Source organism: Camelina sativa, chromosome 12 (assembly GCF_030686135.1).
Source record: "Camelina sativa cultivar CO46 ecotype springtype chromosome 12, ASM3068613v1".
NCBI classification, from domain to species: domain Eukaryota; kingdom Viridiplantae; phylum Streptophyta; class Magnoliopsida; order Brassicales; family Brassicaceae; genus Camelina; species Camelina sativa.
The window spans coordinates 1,114,893-1,133,624 of record NC_141891.1 but is presented as its reverse complement, the minus strand read 5'-3'; the positions used below and the strand labels follow the sequence as shown (position 1 = coordinate 1,133,624).

At 31.9% G+C, this 18,732-nt stretch overlaps 3 protein-coding genes across 3 annotated transcripts; 2 read left to right on the top strand and 1 right to left on the bottom strand.

Moving 5' to 3' along the window:
* The first annotated feature begins 671 nt into the window (after positions 1-671).
* LOC104729383 (homeobox-leucine zipper protein HAT22) lies at positions 672-2,430 on the top strand. The gene is made up of 3 exons (XM_010448320.3): positions 672-1,449; positions 1,531-1,610; positions 1,730-2,430. The coding sequence occupies exons 1-3, from the start codon at positions 1,000-1,002 to the stop codon at positions 2,046-2,048; spliced, it is 849 nt and encodes a 282-aa protein (XP_010446622.1). The 5' UTR covers positions 672-999; the 3' UTR covers positions 2,049-2,430.
* A 7,179-nt stretch (positions 2,431-9,609) lies between these two features.
* On the bottom strand, positions 9,610-11,445 carry LOC104733098 (putative xyloglucan endotransglucosylase/hydrolase protein 7). The gene is made up of 4 exons (XM_010452709.3): positions 11,119-11,445; positions 10,909-11,009; positions 10,614-10,810; positions 9,610-10,177 (listed from the first exon to the last, which is right to left on the bottom strand). Exons 1-4 carry the CDS (start codon positions 11,309-11,311, stop codon positions 9,787-9,789), a joined length of 882 nt encoding a protein of 293 aa, XP_010451011.2. The 5' UTR covers positions 11,312-11,445; the 3' UTR covers positions 9,610-9,786.
* A 5,071-nt stretch (positions 11,446-16,516) lies between these two features.
* On the top strand, positions 16,517-17,586 carry LOC104729381 (EPIDERMAL PATTERNING FACTOR-like protein 2). Its single transcript, XM_010448318.2, has 3 exons — positions 16,517-16,932; positions 17,035-17,069; positions 17,159-17,586. The coding sequence occupies exons 1-3, from the start codon at positions 16,845-16,847 to the stop codon at positions 17,423-17,425; spliced, it is 390 nt and encodes a 129-aa protein (XP_010446620.1). The 5' UTR covers positions 16,517-16,844; the 3' UTR covers positions 17,426-17,586.
* Positions 17,587-18,732: the final 1,146 nt, after the last annotated feature.

Here is an 18,732-nt window from a genome sequence, read left to right as displayed (position 1 = left end):
GGTATAATTTGATTATTAACTAAAACTGGTTTTTTTTAAGCAAGTCTTCAGTTCAGTTCAATTAATTATGTTTCGGGGTATATTACAAGAATATCTGCACTTGAGTGAATAATTTTACAAAATATTTATCAGAGAACATATCAACTTTGAAGGTGGGCATGGGAAGGATATAGAATCGTTTCATCATGTGCTGTAATTGTAACTTTTTGTTGTTGTTGTAACTGTAACAAATACTTAAAACAATGTATTAATGGTATTTAAAAAAAAAACGCTTATGAGGAAAATGAAAAATATCAATCCGAAGTAACTAGCCACCGATAAATCAAAATTTTTGGAGAGACTCAATTTTTTTTTATATTTATATTACATTTGTTTTAATTATAATATATTAGTATTGCATTTTTCCGTTAAATTATATAAAGATTAACCGGGTTTCGCTACCTTTGATTTTTTTTTTTGTTTAAAGAAACCAATAGTATAATTTTTAAACCACATCAATCAAATAATGTGACAAAACAAGTATATTCTAAGAGGGAATAAATTTGAATACAATAGATATTACTGAAAAAAAATTGAAGTGGGAAGAATAGTTGCAAGTGGGGTGCTCATTTGGTCAACCTTTGTAAGTGAGAAAATTAAAAGGAGAGAGAATTTGTGCCATCATAATTTCCCACATTCTTTTTTTTTTTTCTTTTCAAAAATTCTATTGAAAAAAATACTAAGCAAAAATAAATCCAATCCTTTGATTAATTCTAATTATTAGCCACCCACCCACCCACCCATAAAAAAATAAATAATTTTTATTTATTTATTTTAAATGCCTCTCTTCTCCTTCTTAAGAAGAAGGCTCTTGGTTTCATTTCGTCCCATAATCTTCCAAACTTCACCAAAATAAATTCTTAAGAAAGATTTATAAAAACTTTTTTTTTTCTCTTCATAGTAATACTTCTCAAGATCTTAAAGATTTGATTAATAAGAAGAAACAAATACGAAGATCAAATGGGTTTTGATGATTCATGCAACACAGGTCTTGTTCTTGGTTTAAGCCTCTCACCAGCGTCTAATAACTACAATCATGCCATCAAGAAAGCTTCCGCCACCGTGGACCACCGTCTCATCAGGCTCGATCCGTCGTTGACTCTAAGCCTATCCGGTGAGAGTTACAAGACTAAAACTGTTGCCGGCGCCGGAGACCAGATTTGCCGGCAGACTTCTTCTCACAGCGGAATCTCATCTTTCTCGAGCGGAAGGGTAAAGAGAGAAAGAGAAATCTGCGGTGGCGACGGCGAAGAAGAGGCGGAGGAGACGACGGAGAGAGTAGTGAGTTCGAGAGTGAGTGATGATCATGACGATGAAGAAGGTGTTAGTGCTCGTAAAAAGCTTAGACTCACTAAACAACAATCTGCTCTTCTTGAAGATAGCTTCAAACTTCATAGCACCCTTAATCCCGTAAGTTTATTATTTCCTTAATATAATCTCTTCTTATTTACGTTAATCATATCCTTATTTAATTTTCTATGAAATTCACAGAAGCAAAAACAAACCCTTGCGAGACAGCTAAATCTTAGGCCTAGACAAGTTGAAGTATGGTTTCAAAACAGGAGAGCTAGGTAAATTTATTTTATTAAATTTTAATATCCGATATATATATATATATAGTATATAGTATTTCTTTTCTTTCTTTCTTTTTTGGTTCTAAATTAATTTTGTTTTGAATAAATTTCGACAGGACAAAACTGAAGCAAACAGAAGTGGATTGTGAGTTTTTGAAGAAATGTTGTGAGACTCTAACGGATGAGAATAGAAGGCTTCAAAAGGAGCTTCAAGATCTTAAGGCTTTAAAACTGGCTCAACCGTTTTACATGCATATGCCGGCGGCAACTTTGACGATGTGCCCTTCTTGTGAGAGACTAGGCGGCAGCGGTGGTGGTGTAGGTGCCGGCGGAGGTACGGCAGCGGTTGATGGAGAAACGGCGAAAGGAGCTTTCTCCATCGTCACAAAGCCTCGTTTCTATAACCCTTTCACTAATCCTTCTGCAGCTTGTTAGTTACTTATTAATTAAATTTTTATTTTTGTTTGGGGGTTTTTTTTTTTCTTTTTTTCTTAAATCAAATTAGGAATTAGTTAGAAAGTAAAATTTCAGGAAAAAAATATTACGTAGAAATTGGGGGGAAATGGGGTATATAGTCTTTATATATAAGACTCTTCAACGATTCCACTTTATTTTTCGGTGGGATTGTTGTTGGTTGATGAAGAAAAAAATAGTTTGTAATTATATAAGTTTTAAATTTGTAGCGGAAATAGAAGAAGATATTAGGACTTTACTAATCCATCTTCTCTTGTTTGTTTTTCTTTCTTTCCTGCAAATATGTATTATGGTAGTATAATTTTGCTTGTAAAAAACATAAATATATATAAGTTTCGTACAACTTTGCAATGATTTATTACGTCTCCTTAACAAATGATTGTTCATTCATGCGACTATAATATTGATTTATAAATTTTCTATCGTCAATTAATCAATATGGGGTCATTTTCAGGGAAAAAAATATATTAATAATAATTCAATATGGTTTCTAATTTCAGTTCACACTAAAAACGACGTAAACAACTAAACACTGCTTCCTTATTTTATTGATTTTTAAATGTCCTAATGGATATTGATTCTACTAACAGGACGATTCGTGTATATATTTGTAAAAGTATCCACTAAAACTTTATAGTTTCAGAGTTTCTGCACTTTGATTAGCTAAAAAAACTCCCATATTGCTTAGCAACAAAAAAAACTCCAATATTCTTTACTAATCGTTCATCTAAATGAGACACTGATGCCAACTTGGTTTTGTTTTCAACCGTCGAACCCAAAAATGGAAATATAATTGACTGAAATATATTTCCCACCAATATAGAAAACACTTATAAGTATAACTAGATAGATGGAGAGAATTTCAAAACTTTAAGAAGGTAAAGAGATATCATCCGGTAAAGCCAAACGATCGATTTCATATTAAATCGATTTTGAAATAAACAAAAAAAAAAAAATCACATTTATTATTTGGCTCTAGATAAATCGATTATTTATTATTTTGTTTTTGTGTCTAAAGGTGGAAAAAATAAACTGAATATTTATTATTTTGTTTTTGTGTCTAAAGGTGGAAAAAAAAACTGAAAAATCATTTGATGGGTGTGAATGATTTTAAGTGAGAGAGATAAAGGGTGTGGGGCTAAGAGGTTAGCTCACGTGTATTGATACATCTCCTTAAACCATTTCAATTTTATCCAAAAAAATTACTACTAATTTAATTTATAAAAAAAATCTTAAACTATATATAACACAGGCAAATTAGAAGAGCCAATACACATAATGCAAAAACGTGTTCACATATGTAGTCAGATATCATCCATAAAATAACAACGATAAAAAAACAAAAATATCATCATCGAATTACAAAGCTTCATCGCAAAGAAAAGAATTGTATTTAATGTAGATACGTTTTGTGGAATTATAGTAACATGTAAATAAACAAATAAATAATAAATGTTCGTGAAGATTTGAAGCAGTGACCAGTGAGATGCTCTCTATCTTTAAGGGGTAAGGTGGGACATGCTTCACGTGATTTTTCTCTTCATTTTTTCTTCTCGCGACCATGTCCATGTTGTAGAGATTATGGGATTTTAATTAATTAGTGTATGACTCTTCATGTTATACCTATATTTACTATACACGTATATTCAGTGTTTTAAATGAATACATGACAACGAGACGTATTTATTAACATATTTATGAAAATGACAGCAAGAAATATTCATAAAGTAAATTACGTGATTCACGAACACACACATACACATATAAATTAACCCTATTCATGAATCTTGCAATTTCAACACGTACATGCACAACATATTGAGTACTGTACAATTTAATTTTAAATTATGTTATTTTTTACTCGGACCGTTGTAAGTTTCAAATAAATAATTCTCGTATGTATAGTACATTTAATAGAAGCTGATATTGATCGTGACTGGACATTTAATAGAATCATTGAATTTTTCTAGGCTGTGAGTTAAAAGGACGTCGAAGTCTCCAAGATATGGCGTTGAGATTGATCTCCACAAGTAATATACCACTACTAATATGTATGATTGTTTTCATCTAAACTAATAGTAGTATTTGTGAAAGAAAAAAAAGAGTGTTTGTTCGAGAAAAAATAAGATAAAAAATAGTGAAAATTATCGTAGAAGAATGTAATGCATGCGTGATGATGGGGGACGGGTGAGATGACGAGAGAGTCCACAAGAAAATTTTAAGATCGGTGACCCTGAAATTATGGTGGTGGACCATTTAATGATGAGATGACTTTCCGGGGAAATCGGTGACTTTCTCGTAAACTCAATTCTTTTTTTACGGAATCATTCCTCCTTTTTTTTTGTTTCTTTGATAATTTTTTTTTCTTTTTTTTCTCTTTTTTTTTTCTTTTTTTTTTAAAATCTGATTACAATCAAGACTATATGATCCAAATATAAGTTTACGTAGTGTAGTGTGTTTTTCTTATACGGCATGTGTACTTATATGTTTTCGTCTACAATTTTCATGCATTATGACGAGTAGATTTCATATTTGCATTTACATAATAAAATTATTTCACTAGTACAAGCATTTGACAAATAACATAAAATATTTAATGTTCACTTTTGAAAATATGTATACGTGGTCATTTCGAAAAAATAATAATCGATCCTTCAAGCGAGAACAGAAGATTTTATATTAGGCAGGCAAGATTCTGATGAGACGTACTAAATCGGCGGCAATCGATTAGAAAATAATTTGTATACATAATTTATAAATATTGGTGTATACTAGTAAGATTAGTACGATTCCATATCATTATTGATTATTTAATAATGTATGTGACTAATTATATGAGGTTGTTTCTTTTAATGATTGATAGATTTGCTTTACGTGTGCACGAACATAATTAGTGTATTAAGAACAGCGAAAGACATGTGTCAGTTGCTGGTTAAATTGTCGGTTTGTCGAATTCTTGTTCCCGACTTTTCATTTTAAATATAGGGCTATTTTTTTAATCACTAACCATGAATTTGGTAGAACACTCCAAAAACAAATTTTTTATTTCTCGAATGTGTTAATTCGGTTCCTAAATTTGATATTAAAAACAAAAAACATAACAACTCTCGTGTCATAGCTAATCTTTATACGCGTTATCTTACCAATATCAATATAATACTAGTATACACACCGCATTGCTTTTGTAATTTACTGTAGAGTCTGTAATCAATTACTTAATTTGGTTTTAGTCTACAATCTAGTAGTTTATGTAACTAGTGGTGGCCTTCTGCAATTGTACATATAGTTTTATTAATCTGTCCAGAACTGCTTAGTGATATGCACATCATTTGAGTGCAAGAAAAATTATATTTCTATATTCCATATACGAGATTAACCAATTAAAAGGTAACTTAACACCTAAATTAGGTTAATAAGAGGATTAAAGCTTTTAAGCTAACCATCATCGGTTGCTTAACACGTCTTGAGAGTTGAGACACACCTTTGTGCGTGTTACTAATAAAAGGTTGGTAGATAACCTTGAATATATTTTAATTAGCTCTCTTTTTACTTCCCGAAAATTAACTCTAAAAATACTATCACACAAACAGCTAGAATAAACGATTATGACTTTGTAGTATCATTTTTTCAAGGTTCAATTAAGGAAATATCTAAATCATGATTTTTATTTGTTGGACCATACAAAACTTTTTTTCGGCCTTCGTCAATTAGTCATCTGAGATATAGTCACGGTCGCGACGGTTGGTAAATTATTTTTGGAGTTTTGTGCTAGGTATATTCATGTTTTTTTTTAATAATTATTTTAGTATGTTATAAAGAACATATACAATATTAAAAAGGTCTTTATCCCAAATTTGTAACATAACACATACTCCCTCTCTCTCTGTTTCATATTAAGTGTCATTTTAGAATGATTATTTTGTTACAAAATAAGTGTCATTTTGTATTTCCAATGTAGATATTTGGTAAATTTTCCAATTTTATCCCTATTAATTTAATGTATTGACCAATAGAAAAAATTGAATAATATATTAATAAGGGTTAAATAGAAAATTTAATGATTTTCTTAATATGTGTGAAAAATTCTAAAATGACACTTAATATGAAACAGGGGGAGTACTAATCTATATTTCGCACCCGCTGATATTATTATTCCCAATAAATTTATCTGTAATTAGTTATATAGTGATCCAAGGATGTTTTTTTCATCTGTTGTACTAACGAGGAAAAAAGTGTGTTATAACCAGTATTCAAGAAAGCGGTCTAGGCGGCCGCCTAGGCGCTAGGCGCTCAGCAGGCGCCTAGATAACCGCATAAACCGCTTAAAATTACATTAATTTAATTTTGATATTTATTTTTTATTTTTAATTACATATATTTAAATTATTAAATTTTATATCTATATACGTAATTATAAATATTTATATGTTGTTAATATAACTTAAATAAATGTATTTTTCTTACTTTTGTTTATAATTTATAATTTTTTTATTTTTCTAACATATATTTGTACATAATTTTATATATATAATGTTTTATGTTGTAAACGCCTAAACTGCCTAAAAACCGTCTAGACCCCGATTAGGCATTCTAGGCTCTAGGCGCTGGGTCACCGCCCAGATACCGCCTAGCGCTTTTTGAACACTGGTTATAACTATGTAAAATAGACCAAATATTATCGGGTTAATTTATCGACATAGATGTGGAAAAAGAAATATCTACCAACATAGATAGAGGAACTTTTTTAACCAAAAAAAAAAAATAAGAGGAACTTGTCGATGAGCGTCTTGATATACTATGTGATCTAGTGTTATTGTCGACGAAATGGGTCTAAAATTTTCAATAATAGAGGTAGAAAAATGGGACTATTGAATAAATGGAACATAGCAGGATTTACTAGATGCGGCTCATAGCCTTTTGGAACATGTAGTAATATCTTTAGTTACGAAAAGCAATATATAAATGGTAGTGTATGCCCATTTTTCTTCACTTGTCATGTACCATATTAAAGAACTTTGAACCCTTTCTAGTAATTGATTGATGCATATAATATGGAGAACCATGTGATTTTGCTTCCCCTCCTCCGGACTTTTTGTCAATTATATACACGTTCTGTAGCTTTTTGTTGTTTTCTTTTTTAAAAGATATACATTAATTTTGGTATACAATAAATATATCTAACATAGCAAAGACTATTGTTATATATGTAACTTTATATTTTTAAGTTGGACATAATTTATTTTCAAAAAAATCCTTTTGAGTCATTAGTAAGATCAAAAGTGCAAATATAAAGATTTTTTTCTTTTTAATATGTTCACAAAAAAATTCCAACGTCAAGTATATATACAACCTTACATATCAAAGATGGATTTTTAATAGATAATTTAGATGATCGTTTCATGTGACAAAATCTCGAAATAACACGCGGGTCTCATGAGTTACATTTTGCGTCGCATCACATTGCTCTTTGTAGTCATGGTCAAAGCAAATTTTTCTTTAGTAATAATCTAATTGACACGTGGAACATTCTCCTTTTGAGTCAAGACACATGTGGATGTTCCTCTAAATAATCACATCTTCATCATAGAATAGAATACTGTCTTTTCACATGCATACTTAACATAGTTAGAAGATACGTCTAAATTTTAACTAACGAAACTTGAAGTACAAAACAGCTACATATAATTAAAATATCTATAAATCCTTTTCCAAAACAAAAGCTTTTGATGTATACCACAAAATCTCAATAATTGATAACGAATTGGATTATCGGTGTTGTTGATCTGTATTAGGAAGTTGTATCATAAGTTTGTTTGTTCTTTCTTTTTTGTTTGCTATCATGCATGATGTTAGATGTAGTTGATCACGATGTTATATAGACTGAGGATAACATTTTTTTTTTACATAAAATGTGATTTTTTATGTATAAGAACCCTCTAAATTGCTTTTATTTTGTTCAATTTTACTTTCCACTTATGTCAAATGCAAGTCAATTTTCCCAAGTGAGAAAATAATACTCAACCTAACAACCTCACATCTGTTTTCAAAGAATTATTATAGTCACATTCACATATATAAGAATTTCAAAATTTTAAGAGTAGTTTAGAATTCTTTATCACGATAGTTTTAGTATGATATATTACTATTATAGTTTTACAAAACTTGACGATGATAGTGAAGATAAAGTATATTTCATATTACTTTTAATTTTGCATAATTGTTTTTTAGTTTTTGGTGATTAGAGTAAACTTTTTATAAACAAAATAGTGATTCGAAGGATTATCTTAAGATGGCTAGCTCTAGATTTAATAGTTTTTTATTTGAGGTTGATAATATTTAGAAAATAAGAAAAAAAAAAATGCTTTTCAAAAAAAAAAAAAAAAAAAAGAGACGGTGAAGGACAAGGGTTTTCACAAATTTAAATTTGTCTCGACTTTAAATACAGTAATGAGCTGTTGCAATATAGTAGTTTGTGTTACATCAAAATACATCATCAGTTCATCACTTTTTATTTCCTTATCGCTATTTACTAAAGAAAATACTAAATTTTTGGTATAAACATATAATAAAAGGTAGAAACAGCCAAACAACAGGTCAATGTGGAAGTTTCAAGTTGTATATAAAAGAAAAGAAAAAGCATTTTGGATTAGTCATCACTCATCAATTTGTTCTCAGAAAGTTACAAATTTGGACCATTCCAATTATCTCTAATGGACCCCTGTAATCTTTTTTTTTATATCATATTTGCTGATTTTTCCCATTATTACTTAACCTTTTGAATCAAATAAAACCCTGTTTTCTAGCCACTCATGAATCCCGTGCTGGACCTCACCCTGATCATAAAACCTTTAGTTACCATCATCACACTCATCATCTGTTGTCATCTGCATCATTGGCTTTGCTTATCCCTGCCATCAATATCAACAAAAAGACTAATTAGACTTGTTTGAAACTTTACGGACTGTTCCATATTTGCTCATAACTTTTCAAAATTTAGATCTGATTTTACAAATTCAGACTACGGTTAACTACAAAAAAAAAAAAAAAAAAAACGTATTTTGTTAACAGGTGTGACGGATCTAACCTAGTTCGATTGGCTTTGGCATGGTTGATCGGTTGATCCTAATTTCAGTTGATCTGATATGTAACGAGTATAAAATAAAGCATAGTATTGTGTCAAGGCCCAATACAGTACTGTTAAGAGAAGACGGAAAGACCAGGCCCATATAGAAGGTGTCCACAAACCCTATCAAGAAGACCGTTATTAAGTTTTTCTTTTTTTACCGTTAGAAAGTTTTGTGTTTTTTTTTTTTTTTTAACACAGAAAGTTTTGTGTTATAGAGGAAAATAATACTTATTAACAAAAAATTAATTAATTAAATTGAACGAAATCGAATCTAGACCAGCATCGATCATGGAACTAATATAATACTGGTTTATTTTTCTTATCTGTCAAATTGCTTGTTTTCTTCAAACTGAATTGTTGCGATTTGCGAACCGAACCAAAAGAGACATAATAATATACTCCAACAAACAAACTTGGTGTTCATACACGATAATAACCCAATGGAATACAAGACATGATGGAAACAAAGTAAAATTCAAAGATATAGATACATAAGAACACTTGATCACAATCAGATCGATTGTGGAACCACTTTGTCTTGTTTTTGCTTTTTAAATGTGTGTTTAATTTGGATCATATTCCAGCGGAGCATTCTGGGGGAGGAACATGAAAGCGAGACTTATCAGTGCAATAATCATAGACCATATGGTTCACTCGAACCCATCTATATCCTCGAGCTTCCGCCGGGCTCAACGTGTGGTATGCACTGCCTTCCCACCAGTTCATCGGATTAGTAGGACAATTCGCTGGTCCTGGAACCGGACATCCTTCGATATCAAAATCTTTGTAGTAAGCATAAAATGGTGCTCCCGACCAATTGATTTTCTCTATTCCTCCGCGTGTCGCCCAATCATCAGCTTCCCACAACGTGGAATATATACTCATTGGTTGGAATCTCGGGTATGGTACTTTCCTTGCCTCGTTGTTCTTATAAACCCTAATGGGCACCTTGTCTACGTAGAACCTACACACCCCACATATTAGACGATTAGAAAATGTATATTACTTTTGCATATTTTATTGCAACTAAGAGAACCATGCATATCTTTGATAATTTGTTTTGTTTTTTTGTTTTTTACTTATAACTTTATAAGTTATGGCTAATGGATTCTAAAAATGTGGGACCTTCATATGTTCAAATGATGAATGCCTCCTCCAAAACAAATATGCTGTCTCTTTCATTCTCTTATTTCATGGTCCACGGGGACGACAAAATATTAAACCAATCATGTCTTTCGTGAAAATAATGAAAAGATAAGAATAAGTTAAAACGAATCTTCTACAACAAAATTATTGGTTAATTTGTTACTATATGTTACATTCCTTCTAATAATTAGATAAAGTTGGGAGAATCTGCTTGTAGATGTATTTGTATATATATACACAATAATGTTACTTACACAATACGGAGGTGGTTCCATGAAATGGCGTATTCGTGGAAATCACGAGAAGGGTCGAACCAAAGGTTAACTCTTTGCTCTCTATCGCCTTTACCATGAGCAAAGACATTGGTTTGCACGGTGTAAGGTTGCCCACTTCGGTTTCCTAAAAACTCGAAATCCAGCTCGTCTCTTACGGAATCCGTATCGGAATTCATCTGCACAATTGATCATATGCATATAGTGTGTTATGTTATAACCAAAATTAACTCTTAAACTGAAACAAACATGAGAAATACTATATATATGTGGTTACATAGAAGGCAGCGACAGTTCCGGCCGAATCACCCGGGAGAAGTTTGATTTTCATGCTCACGTGGCCGAACAAGTATTGCTTCTTGGAAGCGAATCCACATCCTAAACCAATGTTGGACAAAAGTAGTTTAAAAAAACAAATATTTGAAAGGAAAAATCTATATTATGTTCCAATATAATTAACTATTATTGCATATATATATGTAAGAACCTGAGCTAGGGTCCAATTTGAGCTGGATAGCTCTTCCTCCATCGATTTGGGTGATATGAGCATCGGACCATGTAATCCTAAAGTCATCCTCAAATTTAGCCGGTCTACTCAAAACCGGCTGGTACAATGCTGCAAATAAGCATATGCTTATCATAAAGAAAACATATCTTGAAGAGGAGAGTGACTCAACCATTGTTGCTATGTAACTTAAGATGATGAGTTTGTTTTGAAATTAGAAAGATCGAAGTCATATTTATATATAGTCATAGAGACGCATGCAGGCAAATGTTCATGTACAATTATTGAGGAAGGTCTCATTTAGAGCTCAGCTTTTCAGTACAGCTAATCACTGATCGTCTCAATATTTTTGGACCTACCACTTTTCTATTATTGTTGTTATTATTATGTTTTAAATTCACTGAATATCTCTTGTTACTGTTATTTCACTTTGTCTCCTTTTTTTTTTCTTTCTAGAATTTAATTTAGTTATTGCACACTGTTTGGTATTCCCTCTGTTTCACAAAGAGTGTCATTTTGACACATCTTCTTTGTTACAAAAAGAGTGTCATTTTATGTTTTCAATGCAGTTTTGAAGATTAAATTCTCATTTTTATCCCTATAATTTGAGCTAATTAATTAGAAAGAGAAAAAATTTAGTGCATTTATAAAGGGTAAAATAGAAATTTATATACTCCCTCTGTTTCACAAAGAGTGTCATTTTGACCAATTACACACAAATTAAGAAAAACTTGAATTACACATATATACTCTTATTTAATAAGCAATTTATCATTTAAATCTAATAGAAAAAGCTTTGGGTTAAGGGTAAATTAGAAAATTTGATATTAAAAATCTCATTGGAAATATAAAGTGACAGTCTTTGTGAAACAAATAAAATACTCCAGAATGATACTATTTGTGAAACAGAGGGAGTATTTTTTTAATTTGTGTGCATTATGCCAAAATGATACTTTTTGTGAAACAGATGGAGTAATAACTTTTCACATTATTATCAAAGAAGAATTTACGATAACTATGAAAGAAAAGAAAAAAAAACATTCCAATTTGTTGTGATAAAAGTTGGTAATATTATTTCTTGGCTCTCAATGATTGAGGCAGAGGAATTACCCAATAGGAGCGTAAAACTAATTTGGCCACGTGTCATCATTGCACGATCGTATCTTTGGATTCTTCAATTTTTGTTTTGTTTTTTGTTTTTTTGTTTTTTTTTTTGTCACACGATCGTATCTTAGATTATATAATTGGTGTTTTCTTTCATTTTTCATAAAATTATTTTCCTAAATAAATTTATTTTTCCTATCCTCCATCAAATTGCACAGAGACACTAGTTTTATGTTACGGATAATTTGATTCATCGACAAGTGAAATGGCAACTTCTGTGTGTTTATTTTTATTGTTACACAAGAATGACTCCAAGATTTATTTTTTTTTTTGTTAAAGGGTATTCAATTAATAAACATATAATGCCCAATGGGCTATTTCCGGAGTAGGCTCATATACATAAATCCCTAGGGTCCAACTCATTTACAGTTAACCAAAACTAAACCGATGGAAACAAAACCGGCCGGGTTCACAGACCGAACCAAACCGGGAACTATGAAACCCTAATCTGCAGAACGAAGAACTCGTTTGCAGCCGCCGCCCATACTTGCGGATACTCAGCCGGAACAGGACCTCCGGTGAGCCTGGACGACGGTAGCCGAACAGAGACGGTGATCCAAGATCCGTTTGCCGTCCTGCCACCGTAGAGCCGTTTTGGGAAGGAGGAAGAGATCCGATCTGCCTTTTGTCGAGGAGGTTTTCACGCTCAGTCGTGAGAGAGAGAGGCAGCAGGGAGTAGATAAGCGGGCCTTCGATGGTGGTTTAGCTTCGCCGGATCGGAGACTACCTCCCCTATCGTAACCGATCCCGCGAAGCCTCCAAGATCTCCAATCCTCCGATCTATCTGCCTTCTTCTCTCGTTCGTCGCCGTGAATCTCCCTCTTCCACTCCGCGTAGCAACTCCTTTGGCAGAGCTCTTGCCATCGGCGTCTCGCGGATTCTTCTCCTCTCCACTGCTCCCTTGATTTCGTCCATCAGCTTCGCTGGTAACATGCAAAGAGTCGCGAGTGAAGAACCATGGGCCGAGGGGTCCTCGCAGTCACCGGAATTGACGGAGGACCCAGATCGGAGCACGAGCTTGTGGTCAGAAGAAAAAGAAACGGTGGGAGAGAAAAAATCGCCGCGCGTGTATCACACTCGCTCGACTTTCTCTCTCGACTAAAAATTGAAGTTAAGACTGACTCCAAGATGCTAGTGGATCTACTAAACGCAGGAAAGGTCGTGAATGAACTCGTTGGCATTATCCATGATATCCGCTGTTCACTTACTTCTTTTAGCTCCTGTTCTTTTATGTTTATCCCTCGTTCGGCAAATGTTTTGGCCGACGAGCTCTCAAAGAGTGCACTCGCTGCATTTACTGTATCTTCCCTTTGTGAAAGAAAACCTATCTTAAGCTCTTTTAATGAATTAAACTAGTTGACCAAAAAAAAAAAAATTTTGGTTGCTTGAATGATAGTGGATGTTGAGTATTTATGATTGTTTTTTTTTGTTTTTAAAGTCTTTATGATTGTGCATGAACATTCTAATTATATATTGAGGAAAATAGGAAAATACATGAAAGTTGTTAAATGTATGTGTCTATGTCGTGCTCGTTGCATTGTTGATATCCACATCTTTAATTCATATAATTTCTTACTCGGTATTAATTAGTCCGAGCCATCATAAAAGAAAGAAAGATGGTACTATCTGGCAATTGGCACTCTAGTTTCAAGAACCTCAATCCAATTTCGTTTGTGGGAAAAGTACTTATCGATTGGCTAAGTTCTTCACTCTGAGCGCATCAAGTATGTGTCTATGTTTCGAAATATTAAACCCATATACAGTATGTAATTATGTATCATATATTAGTATGATTTTTTGGTTATTTCGTGTTGATGCAATATTTGGTATGTTATGTATACCATGTCGAATTAAATACACCCTGTGAATTTTTTGCATGAAAACGATAGTTATCAAAACAATCAAGTCTAATAAATTTAGAAGGACACACTACATTGGACAAAGCCACATGGAATTATAAGAACTTTGGATAAGAAATTGACGGACTCCATAATATTATTTCATACAGCAAAACTCGATTTAACTCGAAATTAATGTCATGTCTTTGAACTATTCTACTTTTTTTTTTGCATTATATTGATTTAATATGCTACCCAACTTTTCTTTCATCCCTTTGCCACTCTTTTCTTTTGTCGTACTTGTTCAAAATAGTAACATAGCACGACCGACAATAAATTGATTTACGCTGTATCTGATTTACTACTATTTTGCAAGATAACAGAAAAACACTAGTAGTTCTCTTTTTTCACTAATGGTATACCTTTTTTTTAATAGTATATGTCATTATTCTGCAATGATTAGTTTTTAAAACGGCTGGAAATATACATTTACACAAAATTGAGAATTTAGCGGTATAAGCCTATTTCTTGTTTATTGTAAAAATTGAATAAATTCCATTGTGTGATTGCATATAACTAACTATTATGTAACTACTGAATCTAATGGGTTACACCATCACTTTTAATGCATCCAGTCCCTTTGATTTGTGGAATGAATTGGCCCATAATTAAGCAAGCAAGCAGCAACACCATAATAAACTCCAAGGGTTTATTTTCACTAGAGGAAAAGGCACATGAGGAGCACGTGAGAGAAAAAATCCAGTTGGAGAAAATTGTATATAGAGAGAAAAGTTTTACTCGTAAAAATATAATGTTGATTCTTCTTTGTTGAACTCAGTCGCATGTGAATGTTGTGAGGGAGGATAGAATTTTGATAGTCAAGCTCTGAAGATCTATCTCTCATATTCTTTTTTTTTGTCTTTCATCAATACTTGTAATAGATTTGGATAAGCAATTTAGATGCGGTTGAGAATACAGGTAACATTTTTATATAAAACTACTACTGATCAAGATAACAAAAAAGCACTAGTAGTTCTCTTTTCATTATGCATAATGATGTCAATTTTTTGTGATTATTAATATTTCTGCTATGATTAGTTTTTAAAACGGCTGAAAATATAGACATTTATACAAAATTGGGGATTTTGTATGTTACTGTAAAAACTTGAATAAACAGATTGCATTGTGTTGTACTAATTTTGTCACCGCTGAATCTAATGGGTCTTTTTAGAAATTGAGAATATCCCCATGATAGGCTTTCTTGCATCTGGGCCTTCTTCGACTTAATTAATACCACAATCATAGGCCATGTTTCGTTTGCCCAACACCAAACAGAAGCATATATTATGATGACTCGATCCTTCAATAATTAAAAGTATATTGACCTGAAATAATTATGTATGAGTCTAGTGCGTAATCCTCGAATAATCACCAAAAGGCCAATCTTCACGTATAGTAAAAAGAAAGAAATGTTAAACGGCGGTTAACTGGACATAGCCATGGACAATTGGACATAGCCATTTGAGAGAGCATATAATTGTTTTAATCATTGGAAAAAGAAATTGGGAAGAGTGAGTGAGTGAGCGAAACGTGTTGACAGACACAGTTCTAGCCCCTAAAGAAGGAATTATAATAATAGTAGTAACACTATTTATTTATTTATATAATAAAACTTTTTGGTTAGAAGAATACGAAAAGGCAAAGAGGCACGGTATTGGTCGGTCAGGTGAAGTAGGGTCCCCCCCTTCCACTGCTCCAGTCAGTCTTATTACCACAAGAAACCGCAGAAACCACAACTCAACAAAAAAAAAAAAAAAAAAAAAAAAGCAAACTCAATTTCTTTTTTTACAAAATGTATAATTCTTATAGGCAGATAAAAGTTTTTTTTTATTTCTTTTTTACGAAACAGCTGTGAATATGATGAAAACTAAATCCTTTTATTTTTTAGTGTATTGTATTATGTTTTTTTTAATAACTGAAAGGATTAATTAACCTATTTTCATAGGTTTCTGTTTAATGTGGCTATCTCTTATGAATTTAACATTATACTAGTATAAAACTGTTGTATTTGCGTTAAAAATTAATTACTCAATCCTGCTCTTTTGTACCTACGTAATTTCCTTTTCACCTGATTCTTGTTTTTATTCGACTCTTTGTAGTCTTGTAACTTGTAAGACACATACGTATCAATCAATACATACACGTTAATAGAGATACCTGACTATTTTTTAATTATACATCATAGATTTATTTCCAAAAACATTAATTTATGGACGTCCCGACATTTATTTTTTGTTTCTTTCTTATTTTTTGATGATGTGATGATACAACAAAAAATAAATAAAAGAGTAGATAAGATATAAGTTACATTATTATTTATTGTCAAACAAAAAAAAGTTACATTATTATTTATGTCAACTCAATTTATATAAGAAAACGGCTTTACGTGCATACATGTATATATATCACCTAATATATTTGTGCGTGTAGTATTCTTTTAGGAAGTTTTTTTTTATTTAGCCCTTCAGAGGGGTAGTCACTTTCCTTTTTCTTCTTTACTTACAAATCTTCCTCTACACACATCAACCACGCAGAGATAGTGAGACAAGAGTGTGTGAGAGAGAGAAAGAGAGAGAGAGAGACTAGAGGAGAGAGAAAGTCTAATTGTTTTCTTGTGTAAACTGCAAGCCGATCTTGTCTCTGAAAATGGTGTTGTGGAGCAGCAGCAACATGTCAAGCTTTCTACTGATTTTGCTGATTCTTAATTCGACCCATTTCAGTCTTATGGCTAATGGTAAGATATGCGGTCAATATCACATTTCCATATTATCTATCATACGTAACCCTTCATATCATAATCTTAAATCTTTCTTTTACTTCTTATGACAATTTTCAGGTAGACCAGAGCCAAACTCTGTCGAATTCACCAAGGTACTTTTTAAAACCTCCTCTGTTTTTTTGGCTCTGTTAAACAAGATTCAATTTGGGTTGTTTTAAAAAAGTGCTATAATTTTGAACAGAGAGGAGGAGATCAAGATGAGAAGATGATGATGATGAGAGGTCTAATAGGATCAAGACCACCAAGATGTGAAAGGGTGAGATGTCGTTCTTGTGGTCATTGTGAAGCAATTCAAGTCCCTACAAATCCTCAAACAAAGCTTCATTCTCCTTTTACTTCTTCCTCCTCTGAGATGATTCATCTTGATTACACCAGAGGAGACGATAGTACTAATTACAAACCCATGAGCTGGAAATGCAAATGTGGTAACTCTATCTACAACCCTTGATGAGTTTTTCACTACAATTTTTTTTTCTTTTCTTTTTGGGATTCATATTCTATATTAATCTCTGTGTATATTTATATTTTTAGTCGTTTTCTTTTTTTTTTTGGTCAAAGATATTTGAGTTGTAATCTTCTGATTTTATGATAAGTTTATGTTACTGATCATGATATTGTTGTTTAGGAGTATCATAGTGTGGTTAACATTAAACTAAAATAAAATAAAACGAACAGAGATTATCCAAAACGATTTGTTATAAATTTTTACTAATCGTGAAAGTAAAAATCTTTTAGATGATAAGTATATTACACGCATCGTAAACAGAACGCACGGAAACCTATTTTCAAGACGATTCTGACAAATACCAATTTTATGGATGAAAGTTACATCACACACGTACGTATGCATCTCTACTCTTCTTTATACATATAAATATGAGATTTTATGTAATGTATGAAAAAAATTATTTACTGGTTTAACAGAGAGGGTTTAACAGAGAGACAAAGATACGTTTGATACACCAAATGATAACTCCATTTGCCCGATAGATAAAAAAAAAATCAGCCGCTTTGCTGTCGTTTCGTCGAACGTCGCCGTTTTCACGATTATGTCATTCACACATTGGATTTTGGGTTTTTTTGTACATATTTTATTTATATATGATTAATTTAATTAGTGACCACTGGTGATTTTTCTGTGTCCTAGTACTTGTTTCAGTAGTGTTCTCATTGAAATTTATTAGTTATATTTATATTTATATGTTAAAACAGCAAGAAATATCAATACCTAAGCTGTACTACTATGATTTGATGATATATGTTGTACCTTTTTATATACTGACATACCATATTGTATTACGTCCCAGTTTCAATATAACTGTTGTATTTAAAAAAAACAATTAAAACTTAGATCTGAAACTGAAACCAAGAAACTTAAAAAAAAAAAAAAAACATTTTTTTGACTTGACTCGGGGTTAAAAGGAAAAAACTAATGGAGTATACATTAGACTGTACAATGTAGACTATTGTGTTGTGTTACCCAAATGATGATAGTGTATAGCAATCAAGTCATCAAGATATCTACTTAAAAAGCCAATGATCAATTTCTACTTAAAGCATGTTTAACATTTGGAATAGAAATTTTTGTCGAAATTAATATGAGAGTTGACAAAGCCTATTCATAAAGAAAAATTGAAGCGTTGATGGGATTGAACATATATGGAAAAGAAAGATGAAGAAGGGAAGTGACAAAACAAAAGAGGAGAAGATGTGTCTTTGTTTGTGTGGGGTTTACTAATTTCACAAATCAAGCAA